At 32.0% G+C, this 23,629-nt stretch overlaps 1 protein-coding gene across 3 annotated transcripts; it reads right to left on the bottom strand.

Moving 5' to 3' along the window:
* Positions 1-496: 496 nt before the first annotated feature.
* On the bottom strand, positions 497-23,072 carry LOC127712671 (uncharacterized). Of its 3 annotated transcripts, none has more exons than XM_052219260.1 (8): positions 22,589-23,072; positions 12,799-12,885; positions 10,982-11,082; positions 8,108-8,425; positions 6,951-7,075; positions 5,647-5,836; positions 1,695-1,847; positions 497-664 (listed from the first exon to the last, which is right to left on the bottom strand). In XM_052219260.1, the coding sequence occupies exons 3-8, from the start codon at positions 11,049-11,051 to the stop codon at positions 549-551; spliced, it is 972 nt and encodes a 323-aa protein (XP_052075220.1). In that variant the 5' UTR covers positions 11,052-11,082; positions 12,799-12,885; positions 22,589-23,072; the 3' UTR covers positions 497-548. The 3 variants fall into 3 exon arrangements, with proteins under 3 accessions (XP_052075220.1, XP_052075218.1, XP_052075221.1); XM_052219258.1 differs by lacking the exon at positions 22,589-23,072 and adding an exon at positions 13,744-14,890; XM_052219261.1 differs by lacking the exons at positions 10,982-11,082; positions 22,589-23,072 and adding an exon at positions 13,744-14,890.
* Between the last annotated feature and the right edge of the window lie 557 nt (positions 23,073-23,629).

Below are 23,629 nucleotides of genomic sequence, written 5' to 3'. Positions count from 1 at the left end.
GGCTATAAAAACCTGAAACAGTCAGACAGTGATAATCTCATAGGAAAAACGTGAACCCCTGTTCGTTAACGCATACGGATAACACACGTGATTAAGCGACACGAACCCTACTTTACACATATAAGTCAGTTAAGGGTGGTATCAGTCTTAAGCCTAAGTTTGGGATAGTTTAATACAATTGTTATATTTTGATACATGTTCATAGTCACTACTATCACATGCAAGACGACAATGCTATCAGAAGACCACCGGAATGGCGTGTTCAAAAAGTGTCAAATATAAGGTTTTATTGTATATGCCGAAAGGTTTATTCATTTATGCCTTTCCGTTTTGTGTAATTCAAATGAGCTTTCGTCAATACTAAAAGAGTACACTAAAGGACAAAATAATTTGCTCTCTTGATTTTTTTATGTAACTATTTTATTTTTTTGCAGACATTCCAAATTCCAAACCTTGCAATTTCAGATTGCAATGGCCATCATGGCAACGCAAAAAATAATCATTTTGTTTTAATTTTGTTTAGACAATTATATGTCTTTTTTATGATATCAAGTTTGTGAAACATTTAAAACAATATTTGCTTCAGGAATTAGATTGTCATTTGTGACATTTTCACTCGAATCTTGATGGTTGTTTAAGCATCTTCTTCGTATGGATTTCCGATCTACAATCATACAAAGTAAAACTAAAGAATACAATTTCCGACTTTAAAGCTTAAACGTTACTTAACTATAACTAACTATGCGAATTGCATTTGTACACTCGGCATTTTCAGATATTGTCAAATGAAAATTGTCCTTATGTGTTTATTTTCGCGATATTAACTCTACTTTTTAAACATCTAACTATTGTAGACAACACATAAATATAAACATTTGTTTTTTAAAAGAACAGTTTTCATTTGTTGAAGCACAAGTATGTATAACTTTAAAATCTTATCGTTCATTTACACTATGTAAATATATGTGAAGTAACATTTTCACTGAGCTAGTACACATTTTGTTTAGAGGCCAGCTGGAGTCCACCTCCCGGTGCAGGATTTTCTCGCTGTATTGAAGACCCATTGATGGCCTTCGACTGTTGTCTGCCCGTTATTCGAATTGTGGTCTCTTTGACACATTCCACATTTCCATTCTCAATTTTAGCATATAAAAAGGCAATTATATTTTATTTAAGATTCTTACGAGAAAAAATATCAACTAAACCACTACACCATACCTACTTATTTTTGTATAACAGTACTTCGTTCAATTGTACAACTTTGAAAAAAAAGTAGAATATAGAATACGCACGGACTTTTTTACACGCTCTTCAAGTATACAGCGAGTAGACATCGTTGTCCAATCGCACTCGTCGGGTTTTGCAAAAGTTCGTTATTTCGGATGTGCGGATTATTTAAACTGCAGTTCCCTTTTCAGCAACATTTTCCAGAAACTGAATGAATGCAAATTAATATGTTGAAGTAACTGCGTTTTCCTTCAAAGCATATGTAGTACAAAGATTTTCAACAGGTCGAAAAAAGAAGTAAACCAACGAATCGAGCGAATACTACACAGGCCTTCTTTAACCAGCAATACCTGTTCCTAACCGATCAATGTACGGTGTTTCCATCCGGCAAAATGTTAATTCCGCAGTGCCTTTTATTAGAATATATATTCATATAAACCATTAATGATTTAATCTAGTAAACTTACTTAAAAAAAGAACTATAATGAATATCAAAATAGCCAAAAATGCAGATACGATAACAATGATTCCAACTGTCACTGAAGCTGCTTCCTTAGTTTGAACGTCATTACTAAAGGCATACGGTATATTATCCGAGACCTTTGTCTTGCTTTTGTCACCTGTATATAATGGAGATCAATAACATGAGTGACCATATAATTATCTGAACAGACGGATGTGTTCGAATCAAATAAAAAAATCGAGTCTTCAGCAAACACTGGAAATATATGAATCACAAATTACATTTCTGATTTATGTTTAATTTTTTTCCTACTCAAAATTATTACACCTGCATGTCCAAGGAAAACAAAAAGCAATGCATCATCCCTGATGTCGTCAACAAAACCCAGAAGTCTGAATTTAACTGGTTGTCGTTGTTTGTCGTCTGTCGTTATATTATTTATTTAATTTCATTACCGTTAACAATGATTAAATCAATAGTTTCAATTTCGTTATCTCGGGCCTATTGTAACTTGCTGGGGTTCAGTATGTGTTTTTCTCATTGTTGAAGGCCGTACGGTGATCTGAACATTGTAGTAGCTCCTTCACCTTTGACCCTACGTAAAACTAACTCTTTAACAATCATACCGGATCAGCATTTGTACTGAATGGTTAAGATGTTCTGACCTGGAACAGATACAATGTGTAGCGGTTACACCAGATTTGCATGCGTCTCATAAAAATAGTAAATTGCAGTTTAAAAAATAGCAGTAAACATTAAGAGAAAGAATTAAAGCGAATTTGAAAGCTTAGCTTACACTTATTTCAAATATGTATTAGTTGTTGATGAACTAGACTAAGAGATAAGGCAAACAATCAGCTAACTCTGATTGATTAGTTAAAAAATATTTAGGTTTTATGTTATATCTTACTGAAAAAGGGAAGATGATTTACTACTCTATTTTAAGAAAGTCATTCCTGTGGCAAATGATAACTTTTATCACAATTTTTCAAGACAAATTAATGTATATGCACTTTTACTTGAAACTAGAGAGACAATTCGCTCTATCCAGATAAAAAAAGTAACTATCGTTTTGATGTGAGGACGTATTATACACTGATTTCAAATCATATAGTTTCTAACGTAACAGTACCAAAATTGCACCTATTCAACACAAATAGCAGTGGAAATCTTACAAGGTTTCTTTGAGACTAAATAATTTGTATTTCTATGACTTGACATTATACACGTTTCATCATATGTAATTATATTTTGATATACACAAAACGTTCAAAGTACATATCAACATATGAAGTTTGTACTGGAAAAAATAATTCTACGGAAACGCCACCATGCTACGTCAACAAAAGTCATATTCTAAAAATGTGCAAATATAATATGTTACAAGCATCAAGTTCTAAAAAATGAAAAAAAAAACAACATAGACTTAACCTTTAAACAGACTTATTCAGAAAGGATATAGTTACGATACTGTTGTCAGGTCATTAAAGATGGTATATTTTGGAATTAATAATGATTCACTCAATGGCATGTAAGTAACTGCTAGTAGCCTTTTGTTAATGTTTGTAGCATATTGTCATTTTGCTTAGTTTCTTCTGTTACCTATTCTGACATCGGACTCGGACTTATTCAAAACTGAGTTTTACTTTGTGAATTGCTGTGTTTGTTTATTCTACATTGGTTAGAAGTATATGGGGAGGGTAAAGATTTCACAAAACATGTTTAACCCCGCTGCATTTTTGTGCCTGTCGCAAGTCAGGAGCCTCTGGTCTTTATTAGTTTTGTATTTTTTTTAATTTTAGTTCATTATAGGTTTCGGAGTTTAGTTTGACGTCCATTTTCACTAAGCTAGTACACATTTTTTGTTTAGGGGCCAGCTGAAGCCTGTCTCTGGGTGTTGAAGACCCGTTGGTGGCTTTCGGCTGTTGTCTGCTTTTTGGTCGGTTTGTTGTCTCTTTGACACATTCCCCATTTCAATTTTAAATTTTACGTATGTTAAATTGTTCTAAATGTTTGAAGAAATAAAACAAAACATCTTTTATTCGTTTTTATGGATATGAATGTTATCATGGATGCATTTTGTGTACTCCTCATTAAAGACTCATGGGTCGTTTCGAGGTTGATTTTTCTATGATTCAATATGGATTTCAAAATTCAAATTGATGTAATTATATAGTAAGTAATGATACATCTATAAAATAAACACATAATGGAGACTTTTGTCTGGATCATAAATAAACGTAGGCGAAGAAAATGTCAAAATAGATGCAATTTGGGAACCCTCATGTTATACACCATTGCACGAAACAAGGGAGATAATTTTGCACTTGTGTCGTATGATTGGTTGACTTGTGCCGATTCCACTAAAATATACAGTACTAGCTCCTAGAAACGTCTGTTTGAAATAAGTGCAAAAATTATGAGTTTCGATTTACATTTGATTACTTCCGTTGAACCCTTTTCAATGTCATATAAAATTATGTGTCTTTTTTTAAAAACCTAACGAAGAAACAAACATGTGAGGTTTTATCATGTATTAGTATGAAGTTATAAACAATAAAACATAAATTAAAGTATCAAAAGGAAAATAACTTATATTAACGTTAACTGATTGGTTTAAACGGATTTATAAAATCTTTGCTTTAATGTTTACAACATTAAGTTACATTTCTGTCTATTTTCTGTCTTTCAGTTATCTTGAATTGAGGATTACAAGCAATTAAAGGTCAAAATGTCACACTTATAATTTGTATTTGGCCTAGACCCAATTTTCTAGATGTAAGGTCTTATATTTCGAATCTAAAGACAACTAGACTGTTACAAGAAGACTTCCTTCCACTCAGCTTATTTTTTATATATTGCCAAACTTATGTCAATAACTTTTAATGTTACTCATAACAATCAACATACGGAGTATATATCTCCCAATTGATACGATATTCCCGGGCTTGTATTTTCTATCATGATTTCCTTGATAGAGGATTGCTGCTCACGAGGAAGCCATTAAACCAAGAGTTCCAAATAGAGAAGTTGAAATCATCCCTTCGTAAATTTTACGGACGCCATCACGAGTTGGTTGACCATTATGGAATAACCGTTTCACAGATGATATCGGATATGTTCCTTATGTCGTAACTACAATACCCTTCCCTTTTCACGAATGTGACCTACCTAATTAGACTATTTACCGGATTGTAATAACATAAGCAACACGACGGGTGCCACATATGGAGCAGGATCTGCTTACCCTTCCGGAGCACCTGAGATCACCCCCAGTTTTTGGTGGGGTTCGTGTTGCTTAGTCTTTAGTTTTCTATGTTGTGTCTTCTGTACTATTATTTGTCTGTTTGTTTTTTTATTTTTAGCCATGGCGTTGTCAGTTTATTTTCAATCTATGAGTTTGACTGTCCTTCTTTTTCAATGTTCAAACGTAAAACATGACCTTTGCCTCAGTGTCTCGCCTATGGACCAGTTACCGCATATCAACATACTCTAGGTCTTTAGGACTTATATTTTATAAGGAATCATTTATCATTTATATCGAAAAACAAAAAAGGAAATAACTCGTTTTTTATAACTGGATCACTTCGATATAAATTTAATAGATATTTAGAGGGCGAAACGAATATTTTGGAGACAAATTTATTTTAATAAGCAATATGTTTTACGGTTTTTCATAGAAGCGATAACACGAAAATACAGCATACGGGAAATAACTTCTATATTGAAAGAGTTCGGTTGCAAAGAAAAAGTGTAAAAACTCAATACGATATCATATCCCAAATATTGTATCAAAATGTTGCGATAACAAAAGTACTGAAGAAATAAAAAATAGAAAACTCATAACTTTATTCAAAGATGAGAAAGTTGACGATATTCAGGTTTGTTGTCTACAATTTAAATTGTTTTTTTTTTCTTTCTTAATTTTTCGATAATATTCAGAATAAACAACATACCTGAACATTTATAAGTCCCGTTTCCCTTAAAAACCACCGGTTCTGCCACTTCACCAAATGAACAATTTATCATTGGAAGCTTATCACAGTCCATATTTTCAAATGTATAATCTGTTTTATACAGGTACTTGACGCTGTAAACTACGTGTCTGTTATACGTTTTTTCTATTGTCCTTGAAATAAGACTGTTCTAAAATAAAAGGAAATATATAGAATCGGAAAATAGTACCATTGAATTTAAACATGTTTTTGTTGATTGTGTTATTTATATGTTTAGTACTAGATAACCACTTTACATTTTGTGTATGTCTTGCATATAATGATATTTATATTTCGTTCAAACAATACATTAATCATTGATCAAAAATTGAACAAATACAAACTAATGAGTTTAATACACGTAAGAAACGCCTCGGTCGCTTGAATTTTATAAAATGTCGTTTTTATTTTTTAAGTTTAAGTACATGTTATATATCAATGGCATATCATTTCCATAGATAAAGGAAAAAAATCAGCGAAATAATAAGATAACAAGATTTTTTTATGGAATAATAGAAAATTTGCAAACTCATGTGAAGAACTGTTTCTGGTTCTACTACTGCTAAAAACATGTGTTCATAAGTGTTTCTCGTTTCTCGTTCCATTATACAGATTAGATCGTTACGTTTCCTGTTTGAATTGTGTTACACTAGTCATTTTGGAGCCCGTTAAAGCTTGCTGGTCGGTGTGAGCCAATGCTCCGTGTTAAAGGCCGTACTTTTTACACATTGTGACTTGGATGGAGAGTTGTCTGACTGGCACCTATAGCACCTGCTCATTTCTATGTATCGACCAATTAGCCTTTATATAATATCTCAATAAATATGACCGATACATTTTAAATGGGTAAAAAAACAAGTATCAATAAAGTAATAAAAATTGCATACACTTTCATCGTTCATACCACCTGAGTTCACATTCAAGCAAACGTATTTGATCATGAGAAACAAGGCGGGTGTCGATAGCGGCACAAGAACTGATATCCCTTTTGAGAACTTAGTTCTTTCGATCTGTTGTTTTACTTTTTTTTTTTTTGCTTAATCTAAATTTGATGTCATGTTCTGTAAGCTGATTGTCTTCGAGATGTTTTTCTTCGACTTACTGTTTATGACTCTTAAGTATAATGTATTGTTTCGTCATATTTCTTTTGTCGTTCGACAGGGTGTCATTGGTCATTAATTGATTTGTAAGGGTTGTTTCTTTCTTGTTATCAATATTGAATAAATGCCTCATTATATATGGATGTACAATAGGTAAATAATTACGTTTTTTCTACTTGCTCCTATCAGAAGGGAACAGTTTGGTACGGGATACACTTTGTCAATCTCTAGACGTATTCGCAACTTGCGATTGGCAACAGTAAATAAGGCATAAATGCCAGTTGGAGGATCTGAAGATAGAATAAATTGTTATATATACTCGGATGAAAAATTAGTTAAAGTATATGTTATTATTGGACGTCCCATGGCTTGTATTTTCCTATCAGAGCTTCCTGAATAGAGGGTTGCTGACAACATGGCATTTATACGGTACAGTTAAATTATATTGGCGGACGTTTCTATTCTACCAATACTATTTATCAGTGTTCATATGATAAATAATATGTTCAGTTAGTTCTTGCTACAATCATGATCTCTTGTCCGCAACTAAAAATTATCATGGATGTTAACTTAATTATTTATTATCAGAAACATAACAGAAACTCGAGGAATGAACTGCCCACCCTTTACACCTACCAGGATAAATTGCTATTTGATTAGAGGGACGGTTTGCGTTTAAGTTTTCTACGGCGTATTTGATATTCCATTTTTCAAACTCTGTTTTTCCTATATGTCTTGGTGTTGAAAGTACTCTATATTTAAAAATCATTTTAAACTTTCACGTTCAGTCTCGTTTAGGATAAAGATTTCCATGTATTGTTGGTTTGTGAATTTAACAATGTGTTCAGGTCAGACAGCAGACATATATATGAAGCATTTTTTTTAACTCTTATGTAACAAAAAAAATATTTAAATTACAATGGGTGCTAACAGTTAAGCAAGATCTGTAATTTGTTGTTCATTTCAAACTTATTTTTAATAACCCGTTTGTTATTGTTTTTGGTTTTGTTCAATGTTTGTACAACAAACAATTGAACAAATAGTGTATGGATTATACTTTGAAGCTACTGAATGTAGTTATCACACAACCCATTTAGGGATAAGAGCATCCATCTGTCCATTCGATCATCTTTATCTTAATATGACTTGTAATTGGTTGGTCTTTTATGATATAATGTGCTACAGCAAATATATCATTGCAATTTTCCCTTTTATGCACGAACTAATTTGCCTAAAATTACTCACCAGCTTGTAATCTACCGACCTATTATATTCTATTACAATGATACATATTTAAAAAGATAAAACTCTATAATACTTACAATAAAATAAATTGCCTTCCAGCATCAACGTCTTTGTGAATGTATTAAAGCCGCATGCACAGGTGTAACTAGCATCTACATCTGATTCTGTTAAATTCTTTATAATTAATGAAAACTTATTTGGTTGTGAATTTAAATATTCTTCATATTTATGGTTGTCAGATGAGAACCCATTGTAAACAAGTCCTTTATGTTGAGGTCCACCTGACCACTGACGAACTGGACAGTCCTTAGATTTTATTAAGTTGTCTCCTGTATTGCATGTTAATCGAATATTCTGTCCAAAAGTTGCAGGGTGTGTGTCCAAAGTCCAAAACACTGAAACAGCAATTGACACATACATAGATTAATTTCAGGAATTGCGTATTATAAGGGTCTGGATCGTTATCCTTTGTTTTTGTACTTTTTTATGAAAGCTTTACTTATTTCTATTTTGGCTATAATTTTCTATTCTGTATATTTTAGCTCCCTATTGTTCTCTGTTCTATATATGTTTTGCCTTTTTTCTATATATTTTTTATGTTTTGGGTCCTTTTTTGCTGTAGATTTGGTCTAATATTCTCTTTTTCATAAATCCCACCTAGACTCTTTAAGATTAAATGAGAATCATGAATTTTGTAGTTAAAAGGTTGTTCCGAGCTTATTTGTTCGAAAGATTGTTTAGACTGTGTTTATCCATTATTTGTTTTTTTTTTTATGTAAAAATGAAGAGGTGGTATGATTGCCAATGAGACTACTATTCACAAGAGACTAAATGACACAGAAATTTACAACTAAAGGTCACCGTTCGAATTTCAACAATGAGCAAAAGATTATACCGCATAGTCAGCTATATACAATGTAAGGCCCCAAAATGACAAATGTAAAACAATTCAAAAGAGAAAACTGACGGCCTAATTTAAGTAAAAAAACAATGAACGAAAAACAAATATGTAACACAGCAAACAAACGACAACCACTGAATTACAGGCTCCTGACTTGGGAAAGTCCTGTGGACGTGGCCGGGTACATGTACAGCCAAGCCACAAACAGACACTAAGTTCAGAAGAGAGTACTCGCAGTTTCTGACAGCCAGTTCAAAGCCAATAAAACAAATCATGCATCTAAGAATATACTTATCATATGTTTGAAACAGTATGCAGGAAAGGACAGGGTTATGATTCCTACTTCAAAACAATGTATGCAATTAAAACATTTTGAAGTTTAGCAGCATATTAATTTGTAACTGAATTTGTAGAATCTTTACTTATCCTTACATAACAAAGCATATGCACCAGTTGACTTAAGTAAAGTAGTATATGGTCCTTGACTTTTTTGTTTCCACCTTCATTTTGAATGTCTTAAAACTTTACTACAAGTTATAATACTCTTTTATTCCTTTGTTTGTAAAACAGGAAATATTTGGGGTCGTGTGATGAAATCAACAAATAATCTTCAGTATAGAACACATTGACTGTCTTAGTTATTTTTTTTTTGTGATATTTTGTTGTTGTTGGTGTTTTATATATATATATTATGAGGTTTCTGAATTATGTAAATTATTCACTTCATTAAATATTATAATGTGAAAAAAAACTCAAGAAAAGAATTTCATACAATAAATTGAAGGAATCTGGATTGACTTACCCCCCCCCCCCCCCCTTTTTCCCCTCTTATTTATTTCGTAGAAATTTAATGAGCAAACTTTGGTGAATACTATGTAAAAATGACTTTCTTCACATCAAATCGTTGACTATAATGATCTTTTTATGTCGGTTTTTGAATTTGCGGATTGAATAAATATGTTGAAGTTGTTTTAACTTTGATGTAAGATTCCGTCAACCACATAAAAAAGTACTTACTTTACGCCTTACGATCAATCAAACAATTAATTTGTAAATAAGATTGTATCTAATCAATTGTTGTCCGGCAAAAGTAAAGAATAAATACAAAGCGTTGACCGAAGTAGCAGAAGCGCTTCATTCAAAAAATGTGCGCACGTTCAACGCTTTTACAACCCTATGAAATTACAAAAAAAATCATGCAATACTTATAATTACATTTTTTAGCTAGGTCATGAAAATACGATTTCTATCAAGTTTTTCGTTAAGTTACCTGTGCACTTTTTTGTTGGACATCGTGTCATCACGAATGTTAAATTTCATTGTGAAAATGTTTATTTCAGAAGGACGCGAGATTGCTGTTAGCCAAACAAAATAACGTATCATAATGAAACATACATGCAATGATATTATAAATATATGAAGCCACGTCTGGTAAAAAAGGGAACGTTGAATCCCATGACTCATGTAGATAGGGTTCCACGCTATATTACTGCATGTTAAACACTTTTGTTAACGAATCATTGCAATAACCTTTTGAGGGACCATTCATGGCTTTTTGTAGGTCAGAATTTCCGAAATATATTCAACAGAATCTGATTTTCAGAGGCAGATAAATGCTTGCCTTTCATCTTGGTTGTCCGACCTTGCTGAACCTTCCTTTTGTATCAATTGATAACTTGTTCTGAAAATGCATACACTAATTGCTGCTAGGCGTTATTTATGCAGCAATCAATAGATCTATGCTTTGTTTTACAGTTAACGTAGTATAAAAATAAGAAGATGTGGTATGATTGCCAGTGAGGCAACTTTCACCAGAGACAAAATTACATATAGGTGACCGTACAGCCTTCTCTTGAAATAGAAATTTCATTAAGGAGAAATATAATTCTGTAATTCCCCCTTTAGATTACAGTTATATCTCCACCGTTTTCTTTATTTATTGTGTCAGTTAATGTTTGTGTCTACATCATATAAAATATTCTTATAATCTTATTTGCTTGCCAGGAATATATAAAAATAATTTGGTGCAAAGTTTAAATTGATTACTTACCATTACATCTGACAAACTGTGACATCAACACATATACATGATATAGTATTACAAATACACTCACACGCATGGCACTTTTCACAATCAGTAAGAAATGCAATCTGAAGAATAACGAATTTCCAAACTAATCTATTCTGCCAATTTCAGATATAAAAAATGTGAACATAAATTTGTTCCGTGCTTTTTTGGATAAAAATACTGCGTAGTATACATTTAGGAATATTCATTTGTAGAAATAATAAGGGATATCTATATTAATATATAAATGAATAAATGGGGAATGTGTCCACGGCACACAGATGATACCCCCGCTTACATATATAAGTTAATCAAAGTGCATGTAAGCACTGAAGGGTAAAAATTGCTTTAATTTATCAGTCAAAGTCAAAATTAAACATTGCATTGTATAAAGCATTGAGTGTAGTTGATTCAACTATAATCATCGACAAAGGAAGATATCTCCAATTTTAATAGTTACTTGATTGATATTTTTAGAAAAAAAATAAAATTTAGCAAATTTTCTATTTGGAAAGAGCACAACACTAGAACAGTAAAAGTGACGACATCAAAATTCGAATTGATCTGTAAATTGTGGTAGTTAGTTTTGTGTATAAGTTTCATAACATTTGGTTGAGGCAAACTTAAGAAAGAGAACGGAAACGAAAAATTTAGCAATTTTTCCATTTGTAAAGGGGTATAACTCTAGAACAGTAAAAGTGACGCCACCAAAATTCAAACTTGATCTGTGTTTTGTGGTAATAAGCATTGTGTATAAGTTTCATAACATTTGATTGAGGCAAACTAAAGTTAGAGAACGGAAACCAATTTTGGGACGTACGTACGTACGTACAGACGGACAAGGGTAAAACTTAATGCCCCCTCCGCTACGACGGGGGCATAAAAATGGGTGAGGATTACTATCAACACAAGTTATCACCCGGGGAGCATTTGGAATAGAATGACCGATGAACGGACACAGTTATTAATACATGTTCCTGAATTTATTTCGGCTATATCAATATATGAAAAAGTTCTAAAAATGTGAATTGACACAATAAATAATTTCACAATTTATATACCATGGAATTTTTTCGACAACTGTCATGCATTTATATGTACATGTGTAAATCAATATAACTTTATTTCAATCATAATCATGAAATAAAAACCTTTGTTTTAGAACTTCTATTTTCATTTTCGATTTCAGTGAACATTTTTAAATTAATTTTCTAACACAGTTTTGATATTGATTAGATTACTACAAAACAGAAAAATCACATGTTCGTTCAATTGTTATGAAGAAAGCAATATCGGGAACAAAGTTTTCAATTGTTCAGCAATTAAATGCTAATAAAATTATATTTATTCATCATAACAGAAGTTCCTTTTGACACTTTGTAACTTTATAAACAACGTTTGATATATCGACTGTTCTTGTTTGAACAAATGTCCTTAACCTTTTATTTCGACAGGAAAATATTGTAATATTTCTTCCATGCTGTGGAAATATTATTTGTGACAATTTCTTCTATTTGAAATTCAATGATTTATGAACCTCTATTCTATCAAAGTTGTAATAGTGTAATAGTGTAATAAGTTTATACACACTGCCATATACAAGTAACTAACTGATATCATTAGTTTTACAGTGTGCTAGGGTCAATAAATTCCATATGGGGCGAGAACTAGAACATTGTGTAACGAATTTATCTTACCGACAACAATCTAATATGGGGAATTTAGATGTTCATGTACATGTACAAATGTAGTTGTAAATGTGTAACAATTATATACACTGACATATATAAATAACTTACTGATATTATTGTATCAAAGAGTTCTTCCTCCTGATCAAAGAAGCGACTGCTGCTGAAGGCGTATAAATATATATAAAACAGAACCGCCTGTAAACAGAGAAATGGAAAATTAAAATTAAAAACGAAAGTTTATGAAATGCAAACTTTAAGAAGTAAAATAATTAAATCGATAAGGGATTTTTTTAATTGTGAAGACATATCTTTTATAAATAATTATAGATAATTTCTTTTTAACGAATGATAAGATATATTTCATTCTAAGAGTTGCCACCGTCATATCTTTAACTTTTAAAAATATCCTAATGTAATTCAATCTACCGCAGAACTCGTAAAACTTTCAAAATAATACATTGAAATATTTCTGAAAAAATCGACTGCAATTGTGCAACGTTCTACCTAAAAACAGCTGTCAACTGTAGTCAGTACAGCTGATGTCATCAAATCAAAAGAAACCAAGAGTTGACGGGATATACAAACATATGATCACCGAGAGTTCTCCCGTTCTGGCAGTAGAACACAGGCACGTCCGGCCATAATGGACGTTAAATTATATGCATTATGTTGACGCTCTCTGCATGATAAAGAAACCTTGCAACAACTCTTTTAGTGGTTCGTAGATGGCCTGTTGCAAGACTAAAGGTCTGTTCCCTATCCAACATACCCATATTCCCAGTGGCAATCCAAGTCATCCGCCCTTCATTCCAATCGACCTAACTTGCAGAACCTTCAATTTGTATCATTTAATAACAGTTTCTCGTCCTGTATGACATTATTGCAAACTGGTTATTAGGCAAGTAATATTCAATCGTTTGAAACGAAAGTGACATTACATGCCTTAATGCAAAATTGAAATATACATTTTTGATTCACCATTATATATTTTCCTGCTTATTGTCTAAAAAAAAAAGAGCACTGATATCATTATAAAAACCAAATAATACATACATGAATTTATATGTTACTTGCTTCAATGTTTTCTTAAATATGAATGATGTAAAAAAAAAAAAAACCCATCTACTTTCGTTTTCATTTTACTTTCGTTTTCATTGTACTTTCGTTTTCATGTAAATATAGATTTTTTTTTCGAAAATACTTATTTCATTGATTTTTATAATCTGACATTTAAAATAATAAACTAGACACTCTTCCGTCCTCATATTTTCTCAAAACCTTTACATAAGGTCATTTAAATGGCCTGAAGGATTTGTAAACAAAAAAAGTTTGATTTCGGAATATTTGATCTTATTGAATCTAAATAGGACTGAATATGGAAGAAAAGGATTGGTTTAATTGAGCGAATAAACTTCGCATCGTGTATCTGATAATACTACAACTGACTTGTTCATTGCGATCTAAATTGATGTTTTTATGACATCCTCTTGGATTGTTTTTTTGTTGTTGTTAGTCAAATTAAAATAATAATAAAAATAATAAAATAATTGAAAGATATGTGTTATTGATGACCTCAATGCATGCAAGCTATACACATTCAACAACATACATTCATATAAAAATCATTCAAAATAGCAACACTTAAGAAAGTCTTCATTTTGTAGATATGAAGTAATATCAGTAGATTTTATTTGTCTTATAAAGTATTGTCACAAAAATGATTGACTCAATGTTTCTTACCATTTATTCAGCCTTACGACATATGTTTCCTGTTATCGTGAATAGTAAATCATTCAATAGCTTGATTGCAGAATGATAAAAATACATCTATTAAAAACAATGTTTTTGGTCTTGGTAAAAAAAAGATTGTTTTAGAGACAGTCTGAGAGTATGTTGTACTGGAAGTGTAAAAAATCAGTATTAATTAGTATTGATAAGTTATGAAATGTAAGTGTAAATCCATTACAATTAAGATATATAAATTGCATGTAACTTTAAAGTCAGATTAAACTTATAATTTAAAAAAAAAGTTGAATATGTATTATATACTTGAATGGCCAAGTTTTACTATAAACAGTGTACGTGAACTATCTTGTATTTTATCAAAATCTTCATTAATATACTGCCATTGAATTATTGTCTTCCCGTTCACAAATTCGCCGATATTTTCCCGTATGCAGTACCTTTAACTTTAGGACCTCTCAGTGGCCGCACTGCACAGTGCAAGTGCGAGGGAAAACCCATGATGAAAGATTGTAAACAAACATGCACTGGAAGGTAAATAGTAATAATTGATTCTTAAAAGAACAAATTAAATACACCAAATCATTTAACAAGTGTTAAGGATAAGTTTGGTTAACAAATCAACAATAACTTAACGAAATATTATTTGTCGATGATACGTTATAGATTCGTAATAAATGTAAGCGCAGCTGGATACGACCGCAGAGGTCAAACCTTGAACAGTTGGGGCAAGTATGGACTCTACATTCAAGCTTGCTACAGCTCTTAATTTGGATTGTGATTAAATATTTTACCCAGAATAGGTTTCTGACACAGAATGAATGTGGTCAAAGAACTGAAAATTTTGAAATTGGACTTTTACTTATTATTGTCCAATATCCAAAACCTAAATACACGATTCAGCATATTCAAGTACATCAAGAATTTAATCTATTTATTGATGGACAAAATTAGCTAAGTCTTTAAAGGGGTTTCCTTCATAAATAGAATAATTTATATAAATCATTCTGCAAATTAATTCATACAGAATAACAAACAAATCTACCACAAAGTTCTTCAAAAAATTTACAAAATTTTTTTTTAAATAAAATGCTTCGCCGAGCGCAGCCTGATACGACCGCAGAGAGTTTGGACACAATATTCATGCTTGATACTGTCTGAATTTGAATTGTGATCAAATTGTTGACATAATATAGGTTTCTGACACAAACTAAATGTGGTCAAAGATCTTAAAAATTTGAAATGGAACATTTAATTTACCTAGTATGGTCTGATATCCAAAATCTAACAAGATGGTTAGATTCAGCATATAAAAAATACCAAAAATTCAATTTTAGTTGAAATCAAACAAAAGTTTAATTTTGAACCCTTCAAACCTTAATATGGACTAATTTGAAAACAGGGCCCAAATAAAAAATCTAAATGCACAATAAGATTCAGCATATCATAGAGCCACAGTAATTCAGTTTTTGCTGAAATCAAACATAGTTTAATTTTGGACCCTTTGGACCTCAATGTAGACCAATTTAAAAATGGGGTCCAATATCCAAAATAGTAATACAAGGTAGGAACCCCCAAAAATTAAAGACTTAATTTAATCCATTAAAATTGGTTAAAAGATTTGTATTTATTTTCAATTGAAGATTTCTTGCTATTGCACAATACTTAGTTAATCTGTTATATTTAATAATTTACACACCTTGTTTGGTGTGTATCTCCTGCCATATCAGTATTTCTTGCTTTTATATATAAATCAGAAATAATCAATGTAAAAATGGAAAATTTTTGGGGGAAAAAAATTATGCAAAAAAAAATACCACTAACTTATTGAACTATGATTCTACTTTCAATTTTTATCAATTGTGCAACACATTTCTGAATTTATATTGTGATTCAATATTTGACATATAGCATAAGTTTCTGACACAAAATGAATGTGGTCTTAGAACATAAAAAATTGAAATTTGACATATTCCTTTTATGGTCCAATGTCCAAAATCTAGATACATGGTTATATTCAGCAAATGAAAGAACCCCGATAATTAAATTTTTGATGAAATCAAATAAAGTTGGATTTTGGACCCTATGGACTGCAATATGGACCAACTTGCAAATTGGGCCCAAAAATCAAAAAATCTAAACATATGCTTAGATTCAGCATATCAAAGAACACAAAGAAATCATTTTTGTTTAAGTTTAATTACTTTGGACCTTAATGTGGACAGTTTGAAAAATAGACCCAAAATCAATAAAAGAACAGAGTTCCAATGTCCCCCGCGTTGCACATATTTTTTTCTATCCAATGTACAAGGGCAATAACTAATTTTTTTACCTTTAATTTTTTTTTATTAATATCTTAAGAGAAAATGAAGGCTTCAGAGCAATTGCAATGTGATTTCCATTATAATCTATATTTCCAAGGGGCATAACTCGTTAAAAATATTTGATCAGAACTTATTTTCGAAAGTGTCAAAGAAATTGCTGATATAAACCTATGATATAAGTTTCATAAAACTTTGGCAAGAATTGAACACATGAGAGCGCTAACATTGCAATTTTCCATATAATCAATATTTTCAAGGAACATAACTCCTTTAAAAATAATTGATCGGCACTGATTTTTGAACTCGTCAAATACATTGAAGATATAAACCTATAATATAAATTTCATAAACATCTGATAAGAATTGTACACATTAGAGCGCTCATAAGGCAATTTTCCATATAATTAACATTTCCAAGGGACATAACTCTTTGAAAAAAATATTGATTGGCACTGATTTTCGAACTCGTCAAAGACATTGCTGATATAAACCTATGATGTAATTTCCATAAAATTCTTACAAGAATTGTACACATGAGAGCGCTAACGATGCAATTTTCAATATAATAAATGTTTCCAAGGGGCATAACGCTTTTAAAAAAAATTGATCGGCACTGATTTTCCAAGACATAGCTGATATAAACCTATGATATATGTTTGATAAAAATCTGGCAAAAATTGTACACGTGAGAACGCTAACGATGCAATTTTCGATATAATTAATGTTTCCAATAGGGGCATAACTCTTTTAAAAAAAATTGAGCAGCACTGAAATTCGAATTCGTCCAAGACATTGCTTATATAAACCTATGATGTAGGTTTCATAAAATTCTGGCAAGAATTGAACACATGAGAGCGCTTACATTGCAATTTTCCATATAATTAATGTATTCAAGGGGCATAACTCTTTTAAAAATAACTGATCAGCACTGATATTTGATCTTGTCAGATACATTGATGATATAAACATATAATATATATTTCATAAAAATCTGGCAAGAATTTAACACATTAGAATGGTCATGAGGCAATTTTCCATACAATTAATATTTCCAAGGGGCATAACCCTTTAAAAAATTATTGATCGGCACTGATTTTCGAACTCTGCCAAGACATTGCTTATTTAAACCTATGGTATAAGTTTCATTATATTCTGACAAGAATTGTACACACGAGAGCGCTAACGATGCAATTTTCAGTATAATTAATGTTTCCAAGAGGCATATCTCTTTTAAAAATAATTGATCGGCACTGAAATTCGACCTCGTCCAAGACATTGATAATATAAACCTATGATATAAGTTACATAAATATCTTGCAAGATTGTACAAATGGAAGCTCTAACGATGCAATTTTCAATATAATTGATGTTTCCAAGGGGCATAACTCTTTTAAAAATAATTGATCGGGACTGATTTTCGAAGTCGTCCAAGATGTTGCTGAATACATAAACCTATGGTATAAGTTTTTCATAAAAATCTGGCGAGAATTATACACGTGAGAGCGCTAACAAGACCAGACGGACGAACGCACAGACGGACGGACGGATGGCCGGTATTTCTATGCCCCATGCGCGGGGGCCATCAAAGAACACGAATCATTCAATTTTTGATGAAATTAAACAAAGTTTAATTTTGGACCCCAATTTAGACCAACTTTGAAAACCGGGCCCAAAATCAAAAATCTAAAATACTGTTAGATTGGGCATATCAAAGAACACCAATAATTCAATTTTGGATGAAATAAAACAAAGTTTAATTTTGGACCTCAATTCGGACCAACTTGAATACAGTGCCCAAAATCAAAAATCTAAATACAAGCTCAGATTCAGCATATCAAAGAACACCAACATTCCAATTGCTTTTTTTAAATCAAACAAAGCTTAATTTTGAACCCTTTGGACCTTAATGTTGACCAATTTGAAAAACAGGCCCCTGTTTTTTGTTCCCTTTTAACTAAACCGTTAGGGACAAACATGTAACTCCTAAAATCAATCCAAAACTTTATTTAATGGTATAACACCTTGTGGCACAATAAAATACCAATCCATAACTTATACTCACAGACAAGTTATTGTCCAGAAACCAGAAAATCCTAGTCTTTTTGCCCTTTTTCGGCCCCTAATTCTCAAACGGTTTGGGCCATAACCCCCAAAATCAATCCCAACCTTCCTTTTGAAGTATGGAACCTTGTGATAAAATTTCATAGAGATTCATAGACTTATACTCGAATTATTGTCTGTGAACCAGAAAAATAATTGTTTTTGTTGGCCCCTTTTTGGCCCCTTATTACTAAACAAAATCAATCCCAACCTTCCTTTTGAAGTATGGAACCTTGTACTAAAAATTCATAGAGAACCATACATATATACTCAAGTTATTGTCGGCGAACCAAAATGCCTTCGGCCGCCGACGCAGACATTGCCATAACATAATACGAAAGCAAAAAATGTTGCGGTCGTATAAAAACGTGCATATAGTTTAGTATATATGCATGCAATGGTTTAATAATTTTGAAACCATTACAATTACAAGAAACTCGTTTTATATAACTTTAAATGATAATCTTGGTAATTAAGAAAACATTAATTTTGAAGGAGCTGGAAATGTAACTTTCTTGTAAACGTAAAGAAAATTTGCTTTTAATCACAGGACAACCCTTTTATTATGCATATGTTCTACCACACTCTGTTATATTTTTTCGGCATTATATAAGCCGAAAAAGTGTACAAACAACACCAATAGTAAACTAGAGCCTAGGTCTATGTGCATCTCCAACATTGTGGACTAGAATAGAATTCATGACAAATAATCACTTTTTTGTTGATCTTACATTCACTACAAACCAGTAAAAGTCTGAAATGGCCTATATCTGTACTCGACTGTTCTGATTTTTTCTCGACCAGTCTGAATTGGTCTGAAATTTACTTGGTATTACTCGATTGTAGTCTGAACCATACTAAACAGTCTGAACTTGTACTCGACCTTTACTTGACCAGTACTTAACCATTTTATACGAGTCTGAACCATACTCAACATAGTCTTAACCATTCTCGACCAAATCTGAACTATGCTCGACCTAGTCTGAACCATATTCGACCAAGTCGTAACGACCCAGACAGACCTATTTTGTGTATCTATCTATTGTATTTCATCAATTTAGGAACTGTTATACACATATATATATGTATATTGCCTTCGGGTTTATATGATCCGTTCATCCTATTTTGACTCCTCAAAATTCAAGAGTCTATCCTAAATTGAGGTAAATTGTATGGCTTTCCAAATACCGTTTCGATTCCTAACATCACTGAAGAGACATTAATTGTCGAAATCCGGATATGTTGTACAAAACCCATTGCACCTTTTGTTTGCGGTATATCGTCTTTTCCGCAAGTTTATTGTTTTCTGTTTAGTATTAAATTTTTAATAAAGATCCATTTATTACATCGGTGATCCATTTATTTGGCAATCGCCAACGGCAGTCAGCAGGGTGTAAGAACATTTGTTGTTCGACCTGTTAGTCAAATGCGTTTTGTTAAAATATACTTTTTCACTTTTTTGGTCTTTTGGAAAATGTTGTTTGTGCTGTATTTTTACCCCTCTAACAAGAAATTTGTTTTGCATGCACACGTATAAAAACTGCGGTTTTTATCCAACGCAATCATAGGTTTGAACGTTGTTTTCAATTTAGACTTATTTATATTTTTTCGTTTGGGCTTGTATTATACTTGCCTTCGGGTTTATATGATCCGTTCATCCTATTTTGACTCCTCAAAATTCATGAGTCTATCCTAAATTGAGGTAAATTGTATGGCTTTCCAAATACCGTTTCGATTCCTAACATTACTGAAGAGACATTAATTGTCGAATTCCGGATATGGTGTACAAAAACCTTTGCACCTTTTAATTAAGATCCATTTATTACATCGGTGATCCGTTTATTTGGCAATCGCCAATGGCAGTCAGCAGGGTTTAAGAACATTTGTTGTTCGACCTGTTAGTCAAATGCGTTTTGTTAAAATAATTATATTTAATCTAGCATCGTAATACAGTACATGATATATAAGGCATGAAGATGGAATTGTTACAGATCAGCTGAAATATCTATTGTAAAGGATCATACTAATTAATGCAAGATACAGTCACAGAAATAATTATATCTATAAGTACGTCTAAACCAGTGACAACTCTACAACAGATTTATCCATCGGATAACCAGCAGTGATGGTGATACATGGCTGTGTACATTCTGTATATACAAATCGTCTAAACATCAGCCCAACAATGTTAGATCTGTAAATTTGCTTTCGCAAAATTTTTTTTCTTCCCTCGCCGGGATTCGAACACATGCTACTGAGATAACGTGACACCAAATCGCCTGCACTGTATCCGACGCGCATATTCTATATGTGCCTACTCTTAGTCTGGAGCGGATAATTCAGTAATTGTCAGGGAGCTAAATTGACTAGGCTATTCCACGACGATTGATTTTGGTTCAGATTTTATCAAAAACATTTTCAATAATCGGCGGGTTCAGCAGATTATTTTTGGTTTGGATGTTATAATAATAATAATCGGCGGGACCCGCAGATTGTCCCCCAGATTATTTTTTGTTTTTGATTTTATAAAAATAATCGGCGGTTCGTAATTTTTAAAAGCCGAAGATTTTATTATTGAAAATTATCGGCGGGGTCTTTATTTTTAAAAGCCGAAGATTTTATAATTGATAATAATCGGCGGGTCGTGATTTTCTAAAAGCCGAAGGTTTATTTGTATCCATGAATTTCTAAGGGAAAAATAATAATAATCGGGGGGTTCACTGTGGCTTTCAATATGAAAATAATAATAATCGGGGGGTTCACTGTGGCTTTCAAATTGCCGCCCGAAGATTATTATCAATCCCCCCCCCCCCCCCCCCCCCCCGCAGATTATTATCATTCCCGCCCGCAAATTATTATTATTGCCGCCCGCAGATTATTATTTCTCGATTCGTTTTGCGGCGGCCGCAGATTTTTTTACACAAGGCCGAAACATTATTTCTACACAAAACCCGCTTTTTTTACACAGGCCGAAACATTATTTCTAGCCAATCAAAAATAATCGGGCGGGAATCCTAAGGCCGAAAGATTATTTCTAGCTAATCAAAAATAATCGGGCGGGAATCCTCTAAACCAAAAGCTTGAGGCGGGTCGCCAATTTTGAAGATTTTATTAAATTCTCCCAACGAAAAAAAATTTCGGGCGGGAATCCTCTAAACCAAAAGCTTGCGGGAATTTTAATAATCTGCGGGCGGGAATTTGAAGGCCGCCGAATAATTATTTTTAATGCATTTCTTATGGGAAAAATAAAAATAATCGGGCGGTTCACTGCGGCTTTCCATAGTCATGTAAGCTAGATCCCAAGCGTTTTTATATAGATTTGAATAAAAATACTATATGTATTACACAAACACTTCATAAAGTACAATTGTGTTTTTTTGCAGATTTGATTACAGATCGGATTTTAGAAATGTACAACCATATTTTTTAAAGAAGAAAGTCTACAAGATCTGTACATTTCTTTCCAATCAGTACCAACAGTAGCCTTGTTTAAGTGTTTACTCACCAATCAAGATATATTGGCGTCCAATGTAAAAAATTTAGTAAATTTTCAAATTTGAAAGCAATTTTTGAGGAAAAGCTAAAAATCAGGGGAAATCGTCATATGACGTAAGAGCTCAATGGGACTAATAAAAACAAACTTACAATTCCGGCTCAGCATGTTGGCCTAGTTCAAATCATGGTTCATATCAAATGAACATGCCCCCGTCAAGAATATGTATTTAACTTACCACTAGATGTTAATCTTCCATCCATCATTTTTAATAATGAATCCATGAAAACTGATACCCTTGAAAATAAATATGAATTCACAAAAAAAAAAGGTTTTCATTTCTTTGAGAAATGCCCGAAACTTTAACTATCGTATTAATTTTCGTATTCGGAAACAGGTCGAAGTCTTGTACTTATCGTTAATCTCTATTCATTATATTCACATAATGAGATATATGAACTGTATTGTTTATTGTAGAACTATGGACTGAAAATGTTACATTAAAAATAAAAATAGAATAGACAAAGTAATGAAAAAAATTTCCACCATCTTGAGTTTTTTTATAAAGATGCTGTAATAGTACAATTGTGTTGCATCATTTACAATAATATATCTAATATTTTGATTACTTGTTGCCAACAGGTTTATTGTTAGAACAATAGAGGTTACTGTATTTTGTTAATTAGATTCTAAATAATAGACACAATTGAATTATTCAAATCGTTTGACACAGATAATATCTAGTCTATCATGGAAAATTCAATATGATTTAACTTTAAAGAATAATGATCACTATGAATGCATTGTTGCTGGTATATATTGTTTTGTTATTTATAATCGAATTTTAAGCATACTGTGAAATCGGACACATATTGACTAAATAACACTAGCAAAATACTCGTAAAAACGTGTAAAAGATGGTCAATGAAGTCAGAAAAAAATATCCATATCTTATGTAAATAATTGCAGAACTAATATCTAGGTTGGCTCAATTCCAGACAACGTACTTGGTTTGGTTAGCCTTGGAGAAAGCTAGGTTATCCGACAAGAAATTTCTGTCCCAGAGTCGTCTCATATCTAGATCTAGATAACAATCATATTTTTGAGTGAGACGCAAGAAAAAATGAGAGAGAAAAAGGAGGAGTGTGGAGGATTATACTGCCATGCTTGAAATCCTCGCAAAAGATAGATATGATAAAATTTTTAATAAATGTTTGAGGGTGAAAGGTTTCTTTTATCCTACTATATGTGATAGCATTTTATCAATACTCTTACAACA

This window comes from Mytilus californianus, unplaced genomic scaffold, assembly GCF_021869535.1.
Source record: "Mytilus californianus isolate M0D057914Y unplaced genomic scaffold, xbMytCali1.0.p SCAF_8, whole genome shotgun sequence".
Classification (NCBI taxonomy): Eukaryota; Metazoa; Mollusca; class Bivalvia; order Mytilida; family Mytilidae; genus Mytilus; species Mytilus californianus.
Note: the sequence above shows the minus strand (reverse complement) of the source record. Positions and strands in the feature narration are given on the sequence as shown.

Excerpts from the sequence above, each read along its gene's own strand:
- LOC127712671 (XM_052219260.1), bottom strand. The coding sequence starts at position 11,051 with ATGCGTGTGAGTGTATTTGTAATACTATATCATGTATATGTGTTGATG. Across the intron at positions 8,426-10,981 it reads ACAGTTTGTCAGATGTAATG|TGTTTTGGACTTTGGACACA; the intron begins GTAAGTAATCAA and ends TTGCTGTTTCAG. Across the intron at positions 7,076-8,107 it reads GGAAGGCAATTTATTTTATT|ATCCTCCAACTGGCATTTAT; the intron begins GTAAGTATTATA and ends TTCTATCTTCAG.